Source organism: Acyrthosiphon pisum, chromosome X (assembly GCF_005508785.2).
Source record: "Acyrthosiphon pisum isolate AL4f chromosome X, pea_aphid_22Mar2018_4r6ur, whole genome shotgun sequence".
NCBI lineage: Eukaryota > Metazoa > Arthropoda > Insecta > Hemiptera > Aphididae > Acyrthosiphon > Acyrthosiphon pisum.
The window spans coordinates 62689260-62710586 of NC_042493.1; the positions used below are offsets into that span (position 1 = coordinate 62689260).

General features: G+C 27.3%; 2 protein-coding genes across 2 annotated transcripts in view; both read left to right on the top strand.

Annotated features, from left to right (window-relative positions):
- Positions 1 to 333: 333 nt before the first annotated feature.
- Positions 334 to 8205, top strand: LOC100161024 (sorting and assembly machinery component 50 homolog). The gene is made up of 10 exons (XM_001948567.5): positions 334 to 988; positions 1575 to 1643; positions 6257 to 6358; positions 6475 to 6591; positions 6657 to 6868; positions 6969 to 7074; positions 7147 to 7422; positions 7509 to 7670; positions 7749 to 7869; positions 7928 to 8205. The coding sequence occupies exons 1-10, from the start codon at positions 968 to 970 to the stop codon at positions 8113 to 8115; spliced, it is 1374 nt and encodes a 457-aa protein (XP_001948602.1). The 5' UTR covers positions 334 to 967; the 3' UTR covers positions 8116 to 8205.
- Positions 8206 to 8353: 148 nt separating this feature from the next.
- LOC100573328 overlaps positions 8354 to 21327 on the top strand; it is a 29042-nt gene continuing 16068 nt past the window's right edge. Inside the window, exon 1 of the mRNA XM_016802697.2 lies at positions 8354 to 9054. The gene's annotated coding sequence lies outside the window, so the exon portion shown is untranslated. The remainder of the gene's footprint in view (positions 9055 to 21327) is intronic.

Below are 21327 nucleotides of genomic sequence, written 5' to 3' on the forward strand. Positions count from 1 at the left end.
AAAAATAGTGGTTATAAAATGTTAAAAAGATTAGACTATGATTAATCTGTGTCAGTGTGAACATAATATTACACCTAGGTAAGTAGGTGTGTTTTATGTGTGGTACCTACCCACACATAAAAGATAAATGAATGTACGACGATAAACGGATTACTCGGTATAATTTTGTAAGTGTGCCATACTATTATAATTTCGTCCTTGAGACGAACTCATAAGCTTAACAGCCAGTTTTATTTTATATATAGTTACGGTGTAGGTATGCGATTTGTACGAGTAAGCATTTAAGTATATTATTATATTCATATAGTGCTCGCCACCGAACATTAGTTTTTAATATTCCGTACAACAAAATGGTGTTTATGACATAGTAAAAAAAAAAACGAGTACCTACACGAATGTGGATAAATTTAGGATTTACTAAAAACTATTATTAAGCCGATGCGGTCGATCACAATTCTTTATGCGCGTTTTACCGTCCGTTGTCAATGGGGAATAAAATGATTATTAAATATTTAATTCGTATATTACAATAACAATAATAACATAGGTACTAGAGAGTAGAGAGTAAAAATTATCTGATATCACAATCGCGGGGATCGTTATCAATAAAATCACGTTATCAGTTAGTCGGTCGGTAGTGTTTAGCCGTTCGCTGCTTATCACTGACCTGCTTTTTGACCTATCTCGTATCTTTCAAGTAAATGTTAATAGTTGTTAGTTAAAAAGCTTAGATTTTTATGTTTTCATCGTTGATCTTTTATTAGAAAAGTTCTATGATTCCTTTTAGAATTCACAATATAATTGTTCACATTATTAAAAATTATTTCTCACTTCCATTAATTTATCGGTCCCAGTTCATAATTAAATATAAACACTCAATGCCTTACTATTTGTTTATATTTTATTAGTTGTAGGTACCTACCTAAATAACAATTTTTTTTTATCTATTAATCCATAATAATTATTCATGGGAAATCTATATGCAAAAGTAAGTAAAAATAATTTAGTTTTTATGTAATTCCTGTTAATTTCTGTTAATTTCTTCTATAGGATTAACTTCAGACAATATATTGGGTATCATTTTAGTTATATTAAAAATTGTTTTGTACAATAATATCAATCAGTCAAATTAGATTATTACCTATATAATAAACATTTATTCTATTGGTGATAAAATGCAAAATCTTGAAAATGTTTTTTTTTTTAATTGAAGATAGCGTAGTGTTTGACGTATGTCAAAACAATTTTGCATACCTAATCTTTTATTATGTTTTTACATTAGGTACATACTCATTTTATATTTCTCACAATTACAATAACATAATATTATGCCTAATGAATGTGTATTTTATTATTTATATAATTTAATATTTTCTTTTACTGATATTTTTTTGTATTATTTGTAAACATTTTTACTTGCATTTTTATTTATCCCCCAATAATTTTTGGTTATTAGGTAGTTATTACAATATTATTTCCTACATAACCTATACCTTCTATGAATAAGTACACATTAATGATTTCATTGGTATAAATTATATAATATATATATAGGTATATATTTTAATTTGTAGCCTTACCATGAGTTCAATATTAATCAAAAGTTGTCACTACAAGATTTTAAATTGCTGGGAAATCAAGAAGTGAGTTTTTTAATTATCAACTATAACTATTTCATTGGTAATATTGTTAACCCATAGTAATTAATCTACTAGTAGCCTCTGATTTGGTTTACTCAACATTTTATAAATTATAATATATTAAAAAAGTTTACACATTGTGTACCAATTAGTACTTTTTTAAAAATGCTGCCTAGTAAATTTTATTACCTTTGATATTCTCTTGTATGTTACCTACTAATTAATAATAAATTAGTTAGTTAAATTGTTATTCTATGTATTTATTTAATATTTCATTGGTAAATAACATTTATAATAACACTTAAATTATGGTCAGTCGTAGTATTTAAGACTCACATCTAGGCTCTATACATTTTACTAGTAAAATTAAATTTAAGTAAATTGTAGAGTATGTTTTTAACGCTAATTTATTTTTACCAACAAAATTGTATTATGATTTCAATGGTTGCTCTAGTTCAGGGGTCGGCAACCCGCGGCCCGCGTAGCAATTTTATGCGGCCCGCGATAATAATTTATAGTTAGTTTGAAAATATTATACAACACGTTATCTTTGCTGATAAAAATTGGGATTTCTCACGAGAAGTTAGTTATACAATATTATACTATATTTTACTATGTATTTTTTTATTATTATTATTACGTGTAATTATTATTATAACTTTGTTTGTAGATACCTCGATAATTAATGTACCAATCAGTGATGTACTTAAATAAATTAAATTTTAAATTACTACAATATTTCGTTTAAATAAAATAAGGTGTATTCAAATTATGGCCCGTGAAAAAATTTATTTTTATTTTTTGGCCCTTGACACCAAAACGGGTTGCCGACCCCTGCTCTAGTTAATAATATTAATACAATTGCATAAAAAATACAGTTAATTTAATGGAACGAAGATGACTCTTTCAATGTATAATATAATAGTTATTTAATTATATTTTTAGCTTGCCTACATAATTAAAGTTCTATTAACCTAATTTGTTTAAAAATAAAATGTTCATTTCAGAATTGTTTAATTATCAACTATAATAATTAATGTTTTATAAGACAATAAAATAACTTAAAAAATTGAATTTAAATAAAATGGGTACTATTCGATTATTGTACTCTGGCGGTAAATATACCAATTGGTTGTATCAAAAGTATTAACAGTGCATTCATTAAAAAAATAAATTACATTATTAAACTAATGTCTACTTATAGATACCTATAATTTTTACATTTTACAAATATTAATTTTCTACATTTATTCATTGTTTTAAAAAGTAGTACCTAGTTTATTTAATTGTAATTAACAAATACCTATGTCCATCGAATGTATTGTAAAAAGTAATTACAAAAATAAACTTTAAGATATTAGATAATACCACAGTTTAATACTATCATGAATCGTGATAATATTTAATTAGTTTTGAGTACAAAAAAGGTGGGTAAGTGGATGTCGCTCTGCTGTACAGTAGATTACAAGTGGGTCACTGTAAATGGATGGTATTAAATTTGAATTCAATGATATAATATCATTGTATAAGAAAAACGATTTTGAGCGGAGACGGTATGTCAGTCTAGGTATAAGACATAATATTATATATAGTATTAAAAAAAAATTGACCTATAATAGGTACCTATAATAAATTCCAAATTAATCATATCACAATATCCATTAGGTACTTATAACGCGTTATACATTAACAACAAACCGTGATACTATCATAGATATATAATAGTATACTTAAGAAGTTTCAAGTATACCCACGAAATATATTATACAATCACAACAAAATAACTAAAATAGTTATTCCAGGTTTTTAATATGTAATTTCGTCCAAATTTGAACTTAAAATGACTATAATGTATCAATCCTTAGATTTAAAAGTTGAACATTTTATAAATTTTTAACTACAAAATAATTATTCAATTTTAAATTTGATAAATTTTGTCAAAATTTGAACTTCAAATGCTTATAAAAAGAAAATTGTGCTTATTGTCTTTTTAATATTTTTAAACTGCTATTGTAACAATATATCAGGAGCCTTGCATTAAATTTTCACGCTTTTTTACACAACAAACAAAATTTTATTGATATTTATAGAAAAAAAAACTAAAAAAATTGAAAATTGAAAATGTCCGTAAACAGCTCAAAAAGAGTCAAAATATTTTCAAAATTTTATGGTGTATAGAAAATGAAAATATTAACATCCAGTGAAATTTTCAAATATCTACAGTCATTCGTTTTTTAATTACAATAAAATAAGAAAATTGTCACATGAGAAATCGAGCGAATATCAAATGTTGTAAAAATATGAATTTCAAACGCTCATAAAAATGTAATTTGACTTTCTTGTAGACATTTTTTTTTTTGTTAAAGGTAGACAATATTACGAGGAATCTTGTATAACATTTTCAAATCTTAGATTTAAAAAGAAAAATTTTTACAAATACAATTACATATTTTGTCAATTTTTGAACTTTAAATGCTAATAAAAAAAAACTATGACTATGATTTTTAATATTTTTCAAATGTCATTGAAACAATATAATAAGAATCTTGTATTAAATTTTCAAGTATTTTTACTCAACAAATAAAGTTATTTATAATTGACATTCATAGAAAAATAAACTAATAATATTGAAAACTGAAAACGGTTCTAAACAATTCAAAACAAATCATAATATTTTGAAAATTTTATCATGTATAGAAAATGAAAATATAAACAACCAGTGAAAATTGCATGTATCTACGGTCATTTGTTTTAAAGTAACATCAAAAACCAAAATCAATTTTCTCGAAAATAGATTTTGTGATAAGATTCCCGTTTTTCCTTAATTTTTCTTTTGTTTTTCACGGCGCTTTTTAAAACTATTGGAAATTTCAAATTTTGACCTCCTGAATGCACCAAATAGATTCACTTTCCCATCAAACAAGATACTGTTGAAGAAAATTGAAGCATTTTTACTGCCCCAAACCGTGATAGCAGACACAAAAATAAAAAAATAAAAAAACACATCATTGTAAAATCAATACATTCATGATTCCGCTCAGAATCTAAAAAGACTCAATTTTGGCCGCCAGGGCCTAGAGTATAATATTAATGTGTGATAACTGATGACCAATAAATGCCAAATATTTTTACAAAAATAGCATTTTTCAAATCAAGAATAGGACCTAAAAACCTTTTTCTTTTTAATTCAAATTAACTAGCTAACAAAATAGGTTTTAAATAGTCATAGTTTAAACTAACTCTTTAGCCAATAATAATAACATTGTCACAGTAAAATAATATTTTACAATATTTAAGAGTATGTCGGCCCACTATTTGTTTTCCCTTTGGCCCATTGGGCTCCGGGGCTGAATTTTCATATGGACCCTTTTGACAAAACATACATTTTTATAACTATTTCACAAATTGACAATTATAAAATTAATAGGTAAATGTAATTTATGTCTATAAAACTACTAATTTCATTGTAGTATAATAAAAGTTAATACTTCATATTTCATTAATTTAAATTCAAATTTTTATAATAACTTTTAAATTTAATAACAGCTGTACCTTTATTCATTTACAACAAACATCAAACAAAAGTGAATATTATATAAAACAAAAACCATTTTACCATTTTAACAAATCATTCTCAGAATATAAAATTTGTATGTCTAAGTTTTCTTGGGTTTGACTGGTTACCTTTATACTTATTATTTACTCTAGTTCATTTAGAAAAAGCTCTGTCCGTGCATAAATAACATAAGTAACTATTGATGATATTATTATTGATATCAATGAAAATATTAAATAACAATGAAATGCGTTTTTCTACCATAGTGCTTTTGTAGGTGTTTACTTCTATTTAGTTGTTTTTATCGATAAAAAAAAAAAATGGTTTTTAAATATAGAAAAACTATTCTTTAAAATCACTAAAAAATGTGAATTAGCTTAAAATTGTTTGGGCCCCATTCATTTTGGTACTTGAGAGGGCCTGATGCTTTTGCCACGGCTAGACTCCCCCTTAATCCAGCCTTGGCCCACGCGCAAAATAGACAAAATGCATTTGCGCAGAATTATTTTTTCTATGTTTTCAAGTAATCTTTAAGTAGAAAAACCCATTACAAAAAAGATAAAAAAAATATTGAGGAAATGGCATATCGATTTCTCTAAATATTATTTTAAACATCATTTAAATTTACAACATTTTTTTGTTTTTTGGAAAGTCGAATACAAAGTCAATAACAATAAAATATAAAATCAATATGTCATTCCCTCTAAAATATTATCCTCCATCTTTTTGTAGTGGGTGATTTTACTCTAAGATTACTCTAAAACATAGAAAAAATGTTTCTGCGCAAATGCGTTTTGTCTATGTTGTGCGTAGGTCAGAGAAAGTAAACAAATAGTGCACTGATATTCTCTTAATTATTTTACTTTATTACTATTTATTATCATATTACAATTATATATTGATTGGTTTTTAATTTAATTATACTTAACATAAAAAAAAAAATGTATTAAAATGATTTTATTTAGGGTTTTAATTTAATTAAATTAAAATTAATATACAATTAGTTCTTAGTTACCTAGTTTAAAAATAATCATTAATTATTATCTAAATATATTTACAGGCAAGAGTTGATCAAGTGCAATTGCATGGATATTCAAAAACAAAAGATTTAATTCTTGAATCATCAATTAACTTAATGTTTACATCAAATTCTTTGAAAAATGTAAGTTTTCTTTAAATACTGATACTGATACTTGCATGGAACCTGGTATACCTAAATAGTCAGATATTTCTACCATTTTAATATTTGATTTAAATTATGTGTTACCTTTTTTTCAGATTATAAACAATGCAGAAATTGTTCGTAAAAATTTAATGAGCTTAAATTGTTTTGAAAATATTAGTGTTAATATAGATGTAAGTAGCGGATCAAATTCAACTCCAAATGGATATAAGGTATTTTGAAAATAACATAAAATATTTCTCATGTTTTATCTAATTTCTATTTGATGTATTTATAGGTTACTTTTAATGTACAAGAACTGACATTTGCATCTAGTATACTTCATTCGGTCGCAAGAGATAATGAAGGAATTGTTAAACTAGGTTTTAAACTAAATAATATTACTGGCCATGCCAATCATTTTAAAATAGAATCATCAATTGGAAATGGTGGCACTCAAAAGTATGATGCTTGTATTTCCAAACATATTCCTGGAAGTATATCCTCATGGTTTGTATGAATTAAATTTAACTTAATTTAGCTATACAATACAGAACTTAGCATTATAATTTCAATAAACTAAACAATTATTTTCTTTTTAACATTTAAGCATTTCTGGACATATATTTAAAAAAAAGTCTTACTGGAATACTGTACATGGAGTTTTCGATGAATGGGGAACTCTATTTGACTTACTATTTCTTTCACCTTATAAAGTAGGTACCTATACCAAATATTTTTGATATTATACTATAATTTATCAACAATTTCTTTTAAATTATTTTTAGAGTCATTTTAGTCAAAATTTACAGTATGAAGGTGTTATACGTGATATAAATATGTTATCTAAAGAAAGTCCATTTAAACTAAGAGAAGAATCAGGTTTCTCGGTTAAATCTTCTATTAAACATATAACTACAATTGATACAAGAGATTCTAAGGTTCTAGCTAATGAAGGCTTATTCTTTCAAATGGTTATGGAAGTAGCTGGATTTGGCGGTGATGTTAAATTTTTGAGAAATTATTTTACTAGTCAATTTTATTCAAAAATCACTAAAGATGTTGTAAGTTTATTATTTGTATATATTGATAATTATTTATTATTTATATGAAAACTGGAAAATAATATTTTTCAATACTTTTTATGAAGGTATTTCAAGGCTCATTTGGCGGAGGAGTACTTACTGATTTAGGAACATTTAAAAATGTTAACATGATGGATAGATTTTTCCTTGGAGGCCCTATGACATTACGTGGTTTCCAATCTCGAGGAATCGGGAACTTAAATGAAAACGTGGTTGCTGGTGTTACGGTAACACATCAAAAGACTTACAAAGATATGGTATGTATAAGCAACTATGATCAATAAATGCATTTTATGATGTTACAGAGCTATTGGGTTTCTGCTGTCCATATTTACGTGAAACCACTTTTTGGCATGGAAAGTAACCGAATAAATGAGGCAATCAGGCTACATTTATTTTGTAATGCTGGGAATATATCATTCTTTGGTATTAAGTTATTAATATATTGTACATTGCTATTTGAAAGTACATTTGTTATTTTTAGGTAAAGACACTAAATCCAGTTTGGAAAGAACGTTTAAAGATTTCCGGTTATCAACTGGTTTTGGGGTAGTTGCTCGAATTGGTAATTCAATAAGATTTGAGTTCAATTTATGTTCACCACTTCAGTATTCAGCTGGTGATAGAATTGTTGATGGTTTTCAATTTGGAGTTGGAGCAAACTTTATTTAAAACAATAGGACCAGAATCTCTCTTTGTGCTAGTTACCTTAATTTATTATAATAAATTATGAATCAATCATATTGATTTAATATAAAACGATAACTTATTAATTTATATAGTGTATCAGATACATCAGTATTATTTTATTATACCTAATTTATTGTTTTATTTATATTTATATTTTTGTTTTTGTTTACTATTCAATGTAATCAATATAAATGTTAAAACATGAATATTATAGATTCAAGTGTAATGTACTTATTTAGATTTTGACTGATGTTGAATAATATAATAGAAAATTCATTTTTAATTGTATTTTGTTTGTGTTTCATGAACTATGACGTTTTTATAGAGTCGGTTTGCATAATTGTTCTGTAACAACTTACAGATCTGTAAGTGCGTTAAAGGCTCTGTAAATAAAATTAGGTGTTGCTTGAACGCTCGGTAAAGTTACCAGCTCTGTAAATTATTGGCTACCGGACCTCTAAACTGCATATAGGATTTTGCATCTGTAACTACTTACAAATTGGTTAAAATAATATAATATTATTATAATGATAAGAAAAACACATTATATATTTGGTGTTATGAAATATATGGTTTTTTTTTTTGGTAACCACGGTTATCAATAATTTAATATTTCTTTATGCAACACTAGCATAGTTTACACAATCATTAAAACCTTACAGGGTCAGTAAATTACAGAGCCGGTAATAAATGTACAGACTGTTCTTTAAGCAACCCGGCCTATAATAATAATTTAAAAACTAAACCTGCCTACTTTTAAAGAATATTAAGTATGTTTTTTTTTCAATTACACAAGTTATTTCAGTTGCTTAGGAATTATTTATGAAAACAGTTTTATCAAAATATTAAAATATCACAAAATTATAAATAACATATAGAAAAGTATCGATTCAAACAACTCATATTTGTTCAAATTTAAATGTAAGTATTCTAAACTTTTATTTTTAATGGTAATCTGTAATTTTTTTACATTTATTTTTTACAATATCTCACGACTCATTAAAAAAATTTAAATATCGCAAATAACAAACATACAAATGGACAATATTTTTACATTTAGGCATTAATTTAGAAATAGTTTAGTAAGTCAATTATCGTTAACAATAAAGCTAATGACACAAAATAAGTTGTGCTGATAGCTGATATGTACCAAAGTTGTTGTGTATATGTTATTACCTATGTTTTGTACAAAAATGTGAGTGTTGTATTTTTTTAAGTGTCTATAAATTGTTAGTTTAATAATTTTTATTTTTATTTACAATGGAATAGAGTAAAATAAAAGTATATCAATTAATTAATTTGACTATTTATTAAAAATTACATTGCTAGGCTGCTGTTTTACAGACTACAGTATGGTAAAATGTTATTAATTGCTATATAATATAATTAAACAAGCAACTTAAATCCGGTATCCTACGGGTGCCCAAATTAAAAATTCTGCCAAAACAAACACACAATTAGTGTTCCTCCCCCTACCAACAAAACAAAAATAGCTAATGGCCTTAGTTGCCGGGCTCATGCTCGATAAAAAAAAAAATCCGGTATCAGTGTTTGAGAAATTTGTAGAATTTTTTTTTAATTATTTATTATTTATAATATACTTAGGATACTATTATTTTTATGCCATCTTATCTGATCAATGTTCTAGAATGATAAACATCTATAATAATATAATATTATGACCAAGTGAGGTATCTGCAACACACAATAATCGAAAATTACAAATTTGATTTATGTAATTTAAGATTTAATTACCTTTGAAAATTATTTAAATACAGTTATTAACTGACAGTTAAGCTTCAAATTTATAAGAATACGAAAATTAGTTTTTATTTACTGTAGTCTCCGTCTCTTATACTCACTGCAACTTAAATTAATTGGACGTTTAGAAGATTGCCTATACTGAACGCCTTAATAACGGTCAGTTTCGAATCTCATAGAATTGTAGGTGTTATTTGATAAAAGACACACCAGTAGCGGATCCAGAAGTGATTCGAGAGGGGGAGGTGCAATTTTTCAAAATTATGAAGTAACAAAAGTGTGGAGTACTGCTGGGGAGGAGAAACAAACGTAAATGTCAAAAACATTTTACTTTAATGATAATTTTTTTTTTTATAATTTTGTCTCCGAGAAGTAGACTAATGTGGCTAAGCAAAAACAAAATAACAATAGTTTTAATTTTTATCGAACTTGGGAATTATTTTTATCAAACTACCCCCTTAGAAACTTTTGTTGCCAACATCGGCCCTCGATAATAATCTTACGTTTAAATTGTATACATAATAAGTCAAACCGCTTTTATTTTAAAAATGTATTATTATTTATTGCACTAAATTTTCCATGCAGTGCGTTTGTAAGACTTTCGGGTTTGGGTTTTTCTTAATTGTTGTGTTCTGTCGCTGAACAATTTCATACAATGCTGAATACTTAAATAGGTAGTCATGATTTTATCAGGGCCGTATTTAGGGGGGAGCTACAGGATACTGTTGCCCCGGGCGGCCATTTTTTTGACACATTTAGGAGGCGGCCAGGCGCCGGTGTATATTATATGGATAACATTTTTTTTTTGGTAAGAATTTGCTTGAGTACCTATACTTGGATTTTTTTCATTGCATGACTATAGTATGATACGGCCATTTGACGTCATTCAATTGATTTGTCAATCAATGATAACTATTAATTTTTGTAATTTTTTTTAGGCTAAAATGCACTTTACCACGCCCCTTACGAATTTAAAATTTAAAATACATGTTTATATGCTTTTTATGTACGCTGATTTCGAAACTGTTTAAATTTTTTTGCGAAAACCATTATTTTGAAAGTTATAGCTATCCAACGTTTGCGATTTTACGTTTATACACATGCGCGTAACACTACTTTAATGCTGCGCGGAGGAACTCGTGTATAATACATAATAATAATAAATATAATATACTTATGTTACAGGTATGGTTTTTCAACAAGATTGTTTAATTCTGAAGGCTACCCAAGGTGGTTTTACACAGAAAATCGGGTGATGTTTTCGATTTTTTTGTTCGAGCGCAGTACATTATTTGCTTTTTAACAACCTTGTTTAATTCTGAGGCCTACCCAAGGTGGTTTTGCACAACAAATCAAGGCATATTTTTGTTTTTTTTTTAAAATTTTTATGGTGTTGGGCGTGGCAGCCAAGTACCTAGCGTTGCACGCATGCGTATAAACGTAAAATCGCAAACTTTGAATGGCTATAACTTCCAAAATTTTGAAATTCGTGTGGGGCATTGTAAAGTGCATTTGTTCCTTTTTTTATAGTGTACAATTTTATGTTGTTAAACGTTTTGACAATAATTAAAATAAATTTTAATTTTAAATTTTAAATTTTAAATAAAATCATTTTATCAATAATACATTATATTCATATTAATGTTTATTTATCACTAGCTATCCCGCCAAGCGTTTGCCGTTCCAAAGATTCGTTTTTTCTTTATAAATATATTTGTAAAAATGGTATAAACCAATATTATATTATTTTCTACTAATGATAATAGTAGGTAAAATAATATGTAACCAATGGCATCGCTAAATAAACAAAAAATATTATTTTTTCGTAAGTTGAAAAATAATTTATGGGTGAGCTATATCTTCAACTACCTATGTATAGGGGTTGAAAAAATAAACTATTAATACCCTCTAAGTCTCAAAGAAACTATTGGTATACATTTTTATTGAAAACGGGCCAGTAGTTTTTGAGTCTATTAACTTCGGATTAACAACGCGGGTTAAAAATATAGTGACCAAATATCAAAATATTATAATAGACAGGGTGCTACTGACTTTAGCACCTCAGCCACCAACACCAAATAATTTGGAATAATTAAAACATGTAATAAAAAAATCGACTAATGAAAGTTCAGATTCTCACATGTAAATATTTTTTTTTAAGTGTATAAAATTCACGGGTGATCTTGTAGTCGCCCGCCGTGTGCAGGCAATCGGCACATGATAGCGGTTTTTTTCGTAAATTGTAGGTGGTTTTTCAAGTGGCATTAAATAACTATTGAGAAAATCGAAAAACGAATTCTTTAAAGTACCATCTTGATCCAATTTGCTAAAAGATAAGATACATTACGTTATCGAAGCACTCATTCCGGTAGAAATTCGTATACTGGATAAAAAAAAAATAAACACCATTGTAAAACCACTTTCATTCTCGCTCGGCTCAGAATATAAAAATACTAATTTCTACTAATTTGTTACTATTGCTATATTAATATAATATTGTGTAACTAATATGGCAACAATTTATACCTATATAGCTATTTATACCTATATCCCATTGAAAAAAGCCTTTCAGGTTTTCCCAGATTTTCCAATTTCTGGGCAACTTTTCCAATGTTTCTTTCCGTAAAAACTTCATTCTAAATATTACAGATATTTAAAAAAAATTAGTCAAATCCGTCAAGGCGTTATCGATCGATGCGATTACCAACTGGCAACGAACAGCTTTTCTTTTTATAATCTAGAGAAGATAAATACCGTTAGTGCAATAGTGCATACCTACTAAGACACTGTTAAATAAAAAAGTGTATGTATACAAGTGGTTTTAACCTTTTATCGACCGATATGACATTTCATTGTTCTATATTTTATTAATTTAAATTTTAAATTCGATGAGAATAAATATTTATGCACTAGGCCACTAGGATTTAGTGTCTGACCATTGGGACAGCTGATTGCAGATAATTTTATTTTACTTTTGTTATATTTGAGGTAGCTTTTTGTAAACCTAAATAGATGGCGCTGTATATACGCATATGACGTTGTATACTAATTGTATTATATACGTTTATTAATTATTACCGATGGGGCCTTTGCTCTTGTGCCTTTGGTAAGGGGCAATATTTAGGCAATATGCAGTTTCGCCACAGCCCATGGTATTTGTGTTAGTCGTAAATGATGATTAAGGCGCCTTAATGCACACGTCATTCGAGTTTCGTGTCCAGTTGTGTTTTTTTAGTCATCGTATTCGTTGGTAATCATGGCTATATAGTATATTGTTGAATATGATATAATTTTTAAATATTATATTATAATAATATGATTCACTTCAAACAATTCAAACAGTTCAATGTTCCTGTCTCGGAGACCGGAGTATTCACAATTCATAGATTTCACTATTTCAGTTTATTAGATATTATTATTTATTTTTCATAATTATTTAATATTTATAATACATATTATTATTATTTATTATGTCAAATGATATTACATTATTAAACATTTAGTTACTACACGACGAAAAACTTGACTTAACGATTACATATCATTTTGATTAGGTTAAGAATTGTGCTTTATTTCCCTTTGGTACAGTAGGTAGTATACCTACATAATATTATGGTATCAAAAGTATAATTCTACGAATTTAAACGTCTGTATAAGGCACTATACGAACACGAAGGAGGTCCGCAGGCGCCTTTAGTGTGAGAATAGTTGTATACGGCAGTGGTTCCCAACCTTTTAAGCTGTGCGGACCATCAATTAACTAAAAAAAACATTGAGAGGACCACTTAACCTAATATACAAGTATAAAATATATACACACACAAATAAAACTATAGAAGAAAATCGTTTATAAAATCATATAAAAATTGCAATGTTTATGCCAATTAAAATTTGCTGGCAGCTGGCCCTTGGCATCGACTCTCGACCTGTGTCCCCGGCCCATGGTCTGGGAACCGCTGTTATACGGAGAACCGGAATATCTACGCACGCACTGACGGTCTAACCAAAAGTGAAAGGAATGATTTTTTGATCAAACACACCTTACAGAAAAAACTGTCAAGCCTCGTAGAGTGGTCTGATTTCATTATTTTAGATTCTTATCGGAACGAAGAATGTATTGGTTTTACAATGATGTGTTTTTTTTTTTTGTTTTGTACCTGTCATCGCTTTTTGAAGCAGTAAAAATGGTTCGATTTTCATTTTCAGAATTTGGTCGATGGGAAGTGAATCTAGTTGATGCGTTGGGTAGGTCAAAATTTAGAATTCCCAGTAGATATCAAAACGCCGATAAAAAAAAAAATAATAATAATCAAGGATAAACGTGAATTTTTACTCAACATCGTTTTCAACAAAACCGATTTTGGTTTTTGGTGTAATAAACAAACCGTAGACATATGAAATTTTCACTAAATGCTAATGTTTATATTAGCATTTTATATACTTACTACAGACTTGGGTAAAATACTTTTTGAAATTATTTCAAAAACAATATATTCCAAATATTTTAAAAAAAGTTTTCATAATATGTATTCAAATTCTTTTTTTTAGTAGATTTCAATAGCAAAAAATATTATTTTTCAAATTTTGTGTTTATAAATTAACATTATTATAATCTCGATAATACACACCAATATCATTATATATATATTCAAATAAATATAGTTAATAAGTAATAATTAGTATTATACATATAAGAGTACACCAATATAAAAAAAAAAGTATTCCCACTACTGTATTTGGAATACTATCCAAGCCTGTATTTACACCATATAATAATTGTCAAAATATTTTGACTTATTCTGAGCAGTTCATGGACATTTTAGTGCTCAATTTTTTTTCTATAATTGTCATGAAAATTATATTCGTTGGGTAAAAAAGCTTTAAAATTTAATACAAGGCTCCTTCTATATTGTTACAATGGCAGTTGAAAAATATAAAAAAAACATTGTTACAATTTTTTTGTATAAACGTTTAAAGTTCAAATAATTTATAATTTATAATTTTTACAGAATACGTAAAAATCACGAAAATGTGCAAATTATTTTTAGCTAGAAAATCTAAGATTTGAAAATTTAATACAAGATTCTTCATAAGTTTATTTACATTTATCAAAAAAAAACCTCCATCAGAAACTCAAATTACATTTTTTTGAGTGTTAGAAGTTTAAACATTGGATATTCACTCGATTTCTCAAGGAGCGATTTTCTTATTTTGTTGTAATTCAAAAACAAAGAACCGTAGATGTTTGAAATTTGCATCATATGTTTAGTTTATTATTTTATATACTTGATAAAATTTTAGAAATATTTTGACTGGTTGCAAGTTGTTAACGGTCATTTTAAATTTTAAATTTTTTGTTTTTTTCGATAAATGTCAATAATATATTTATTTTTTGGGCCAAAAAGATTGAAAATTTAATACAAATTTAATACCTAACCTCAAACATTGTTACAATATCGGCTTAAAAATAATTAAACATAAAGAGGCAAGATTTTTTTTATAAACGTTCAGAGTTGAAATTGTGACAAAATTGATCAAATTGAAAACGTACAAACTATTTTGCAGTTAAAAATGTATAAAATGTAAAAATAAGGTTGCACTTAAATAGTTAATTCTGTAACCATAAAATCTAAAAAATATACATGAACACAGTTTTTGTTTATAGATATTTTGTAATTTTATAATATAAATTCAACTTACCGGGTACCGTATTAATAATAAGTAATAACAATATAAGATGAAAGAAATGTTTATCTTTTCAAAAAAAAAAAAATGTATCGAAATCCGGTCTACGAGGCGTGAGAGATTAACTTTTGAGGCATGTTAACAAGCTGTTAACGCATAATATAGACCAGTGGCTGTCAGGGGAGAATTTTATATTGCATCTACCACCTCCTTAAAAAAAAAAAATAAATAGGTACCATTAGCAACTTGCTACTTGTAAAATATAGTAATCCGGTAATATTCATTTCATAGGAACTTTTTTTTTGAATTAAGAATTCTAATATAATATTATTTTCGATAATATTGTGGTTTTTTTTGCTACATTTCTATACACAAAAAGGTACACAATAATATAATAATATCAAAACAAGTTATTATTGAGGAGGGTTGATGGCCACACACACGTTACACACACACACACACTACTATGCGGTGTCGGTAAAGTCGGCGCCACCAAGATAAAAGAATTTTGTTACCACCGCCAGTGTCTGTGTGATGTGTTTGTACGCCGCGGGACTTAGTCGGACTGTCGGAGTATGTCGTATCATTAATCTTTTAGGAAAAGAATTTGGCTGGTACCGGTGGAAGACATAAACGCCTAAACAAGATAATCAAAACATAAATCGTATCGTACAAAAGCGCCCAGACCCTAACTAGATAGGTACCTGACAAATGTATTATTCAATTATGATAGAGCGTCAATGCGTCATATCGTCGTCTCAGAATGAAAAGTTTCTAAATCAATTTTTTTGCATATTATTATTTAATATTTTTTGTTGTATAATTCAATCCTGAAATCGTATCAATCCGTTGATTATTCAATCAACAAGAGCAATGGTCAGTGGTTAGTAGTTACATACTTACATTTTAGAGATATTATATTGGTTCTAGAAAATATCATTCAGAAATTTGAGCTGAAATTCCAGAAAAGAAGGTTATGTACTGCTGATTGATGAATCATATTGTTAAAGGCATTTAAAAGACCAATTTTGTGGTGTTGCTCAGTTCAGACTATAGTAATTTATGTCTAACTAAAATTACAAAGTGAAAATATATTCATTTATGAACTATCCTTTTTCAAATTCAAAATTCATGAGGGCATAATTTTACAGCGCCAGAATGGTGAAAAAAAGTCGAATAAAATATCTGTAAAATGTGGGAGTAAAAAATCAACCAGTATTATTGACATAATTTATTATAAAAAATATTATCATATTATTAATATAATGTTATTGGTCATGAATATAATAATTTTAATTAATATTGATTATTGAAGATTTTAAATATTTTGAAATACATTTAGGTAGTATAAAATATAATTAAAAAATCCACCTGTAATATAATATAAAATATTAATATTGGTACAAATTATATTAATTCTTTTTTATACCATTGGCGCTTTTAACATATTATATTGGGACATTGGGTACTTATATAGTTATTAGTTTTATATTGGACTTATGTCCAATCGATTTTGGCGTAAATGATAATATTACACTTTTGGCGCTTATATTATCATATTATGGCCGTTTGTATATCACGTGTGACTTAACAATTTAACCGCAATAATGACATTAATGAGTATTTCATTTTGTATTTTGACAGTTTGACATAAACGCATATAGATATAGGTACCAATAAATTATAAATAAATTATTATGTTAATACGAGTAGGTATATATTATAATAGATAGGTACCTACCTCAGGTTTAAAAATAATTATATTTTGAATAATAATAATATTATATTGTTTAAAATTCAAAAAAAGGTGGGTAAGCGGATGTCGCTCTGCTGTACGGTACGTAACAAGTGGGTTACTGTATAATGAGTGGTATTAAATTTGAATTTAATGATATGATATCATTGTATACAAAATAAAATTCTGAGCGGTGACGTTTTGTCAGTGTGGATATTTTATATTATATTTATATTGTTATTACTTATTATTAATACGATAGCCGGTTAGTTGAATTAATATTAAAAAATTACAACAAAATAACTAAAATCGTTATTCTTGGTTATTTAATATGTAATTTCGTTCAAATTTGAACATAAAATAACTATGAAAAAAAATGTGTTGTTATGTTTTTGAGATTTTTTGGTACACGAGAATAACCTACTTACGTGGATCCTTGTTGTAAGTTTTCAATCCTTAGCTATAAAAGTTGAACATTTTATGCATTTTTAACTACTTTTTGATAAATGTCGAAAAAACTAAAAAAATTGAAATTTTAAATTGTCCGTAAACAGCTTAAAACAAGTCAAAATGTTTTGAAAATTATATCGTTTATAGAAAATGCGAATATAAATAACCAGTGAAAATTTCATGTATTTCACGCCAAAAACCAAAATCGATTTTGTGGAAAACCGATTTTGCGTAAAAATTCCCGTTTTTTATGAGATTTTTCTCGGCGCTTTTGAAAATTATTGGTAATTTAAATTTTTACCTCCCGAATGCACCAACTATAATCACTTTCCCAACGAACAAGATACTGTTGTAGAAATTCAAAACAGTTTTTTGCCCTAAACAATGGTGACACACAAAAAAAAACACAAACATCATTGTAAAATCAATACATTCATTGCTCCGTTTGGAATCTAAAACGAATATTATTTAAGAAAATATATTGGGATATCTAGGATAACCGCCGGACGTTACTGGGCTGGGCTCGACATGATCGCCTATATTACGCTAAGTTGCTCGTTTTACACAATGATTTACAAACCTTAAAACTTTTTTCTTATGTGTTATTTACGTAGAAATATCTGTTTGTTTTTTTGTGCTCAAGACAGTAGATGTATTATAATTTCAATTTTCAATATAACGTTTGGTTTTTTTTTTTAATATTATTTCATACGTAGGTACATACATTGTATCTAGTTACAATGAAACAGTGCGTCGATTTATTTTGATACACATTTTAAATACATATTTCAAAAAAACACTTTAGAAAAATGGTGGTTCCACTAACGTTTTCAGTACATAAAAACATACCACATACTTACAAAAAAAATTAGCAAATAAACTTTAAAGGTAGGTAAATTATTGTGTGAAGGGAGTACCTAACATTTACATGTATGAGATAGGCAATTTCTGCGATCTCAGTCAATTGACATTAAGCAACTTTTTTCATCATAAATAATTGAATCTAATGTGAGTAAAAAGTTTAACCTATATTACCATTATTTTTCGAATTGAACATTCTTTTGAATTAAAAAGAACTTAATTTTTGTATTTTGTGCTCCTTTTAATGGATGTCAGCACAATATTTGTTTTTCCCTCGAACCCACGTCATAGATAAAAAAAAGCTTTCACAAAAAACAGTTTCTTATGACTTTTAGTAAGCTTAAAGTAAAATACTAAATCACATATACACAAACTATAGATTTCAAATTTCAATATTTTTAAGGATATTAATAATTATACATATAATATATAGTATACAGAGTGATCCATTTAACGTAAGACACTTTATCGTTTAACCATCTACTTTTCATATAACAAGTGTCTTACGTTAAATGGATCACCCTGTATACTACAGCGGACATGACAATATGCTTTGCTATTGCTAAGTTTTTGTGATTGTTCAACTCCTTTTGGGTGTAACACGCTATGGAAGCAATGTATTTTTATGTGTAAATTATATTATATTTTAATTTATAGCCATCCTGACCGGCGTTGACCGTGATATTCGCTTGTGATTGTGCGAGCAGTATATCATCAGGTAGCGAATCTACCTACGGTTGATCGCGGAAATAAAAACCAAATATTATTATAATATATATTATTATTATTATAAAAGAAATAGCAACCATTTATAAACAATGTAAAAAGAATGCAAAAAATGCAGCTCATCTCCTTTCCCGAGATCTAATAATCTATCTCTATACCAAATTTCATCGCAATCGGATGAATGGTTTAGGAATGCATAAAGGACATAGGTGCAAACATTGATTTATTTTATATATTTTATAGATATATTTATTATATGTATATATAGTAGCAACTAGCTGATCCCGCGCACTTCATGGCCCGTAAAAAAATGACAACTCTTAAAAAAATTGTGATTGTTCAACTTATTTTGGGTGTAACTCGCTGCAGTCAGTGCAATTCATCCACCCAAGTCGGCAACGTACAACAATTTAATTTGATGGATGCTTACATGGGCGTAACTTGGACAGTTTTTATGGGAGGGCAAACTTTATTTTATGCCGATATGCCGATCATTTTTTTTTCTATATTTAATCTTTTAAAAATATTATATTTTTCAGTTTTCTTTAAAAAATAATTCTTACAAATCTAAAATACTTTTTTGATAATATTTTTCAAATTAATTTACAAAATACCAATGGGGGCATTGCCCCCGTTAAATTTTTTGAGGGGGCAATTGCCCCCTCTGCCCCCCAGTTTACGTCTATGGATGCTTGTACCGACTACCGGCTCTGCCCGATTAATTAATGGCAACTAGTAATAAAAAAATGATATTTGTATTAGTTATTTCTCCTATCGCCAAAATAGTGACCATTTATAAACAAAATGAGCATCGTAAATCTCAAAATCCCTGTAAGAGCACCACTCCGGGCTTCTATTGGTCTTAGCACGATGTTATTTATCCTATAACCTATATTGATAAATGTACTATCAACCACAAAAATAATTTTTTAATTCGAACCAGTATTTCCTGAGATTAGCGCGTTCAAACAATCAAACAAATTCTTCAGCTTTATTTGTTATCATACATATTATTCAAGTTACAAAAATTGTTTATTACTAATAATAATCAAATTTATCAATTTTTTACTGTACGTAATTTTCCCCTTACTTTTAAATTTTGATTAATTAAAAATAGATACTTACTTAAATAAAATAATAAACATTTCCAAATATAAAATTTCGAAATAGTAGGTTTTGGTTTAATGAAACCTTGTCAGTAGTACATTAACATACCGTGATTCATATTTTATTTTGAGCATTCCATAACTATAGTTTTTTCCCGTACAAAAAATGTATTCATTAAAAATAATGTAGCAAAAATAACCACATTAAATAGAACCATAATGCCTATATATTACATTTATTTAAACAGGTACCTATCAATATAATTAGTCACATAAATTATATTTTTCTTACTTCCTAAGACTTATTTCACAAAATATTTTTTTTAACACTTAGGTTGGTACATATTATAAATTAACAAAATTAAACACAACAAAACAATGTAAAAAGGAACATACATATTATATTTTATTTAACAATAAGGGCATAATGGCGGATAGATAGTGTTTTTAACCGTTTACATAAAATAAATTAACATTATTAATGGCGGGTTGCATAAACGTTCATTAAACATTTAATGAACCAATAGCGCGCTATTGAATGAATAAATTATTTAATGGATCACTAAACGGTCATTAAACTTATTGGTTCCTTAAACTGGAGGTTACCAGATCATTAAATTAGTGATCAGATTTTGGCTCACTAAATTTTTTAACCAACGGTTTATCACACAATTATAATTTTTTCTCAAATCTCAAGATAGCTAATATGCCTACCGATACGAGTTATATCTACTAGTTATTAAAATTTGCAAATTATACACATTAACATTATTCATCTATAATCGATCTACAGTAATTTTTTAGTACCTATTAATATATAATAATATATAGGTAATGACTAATGACTAATCATGTCAGATAGTTCGGGAA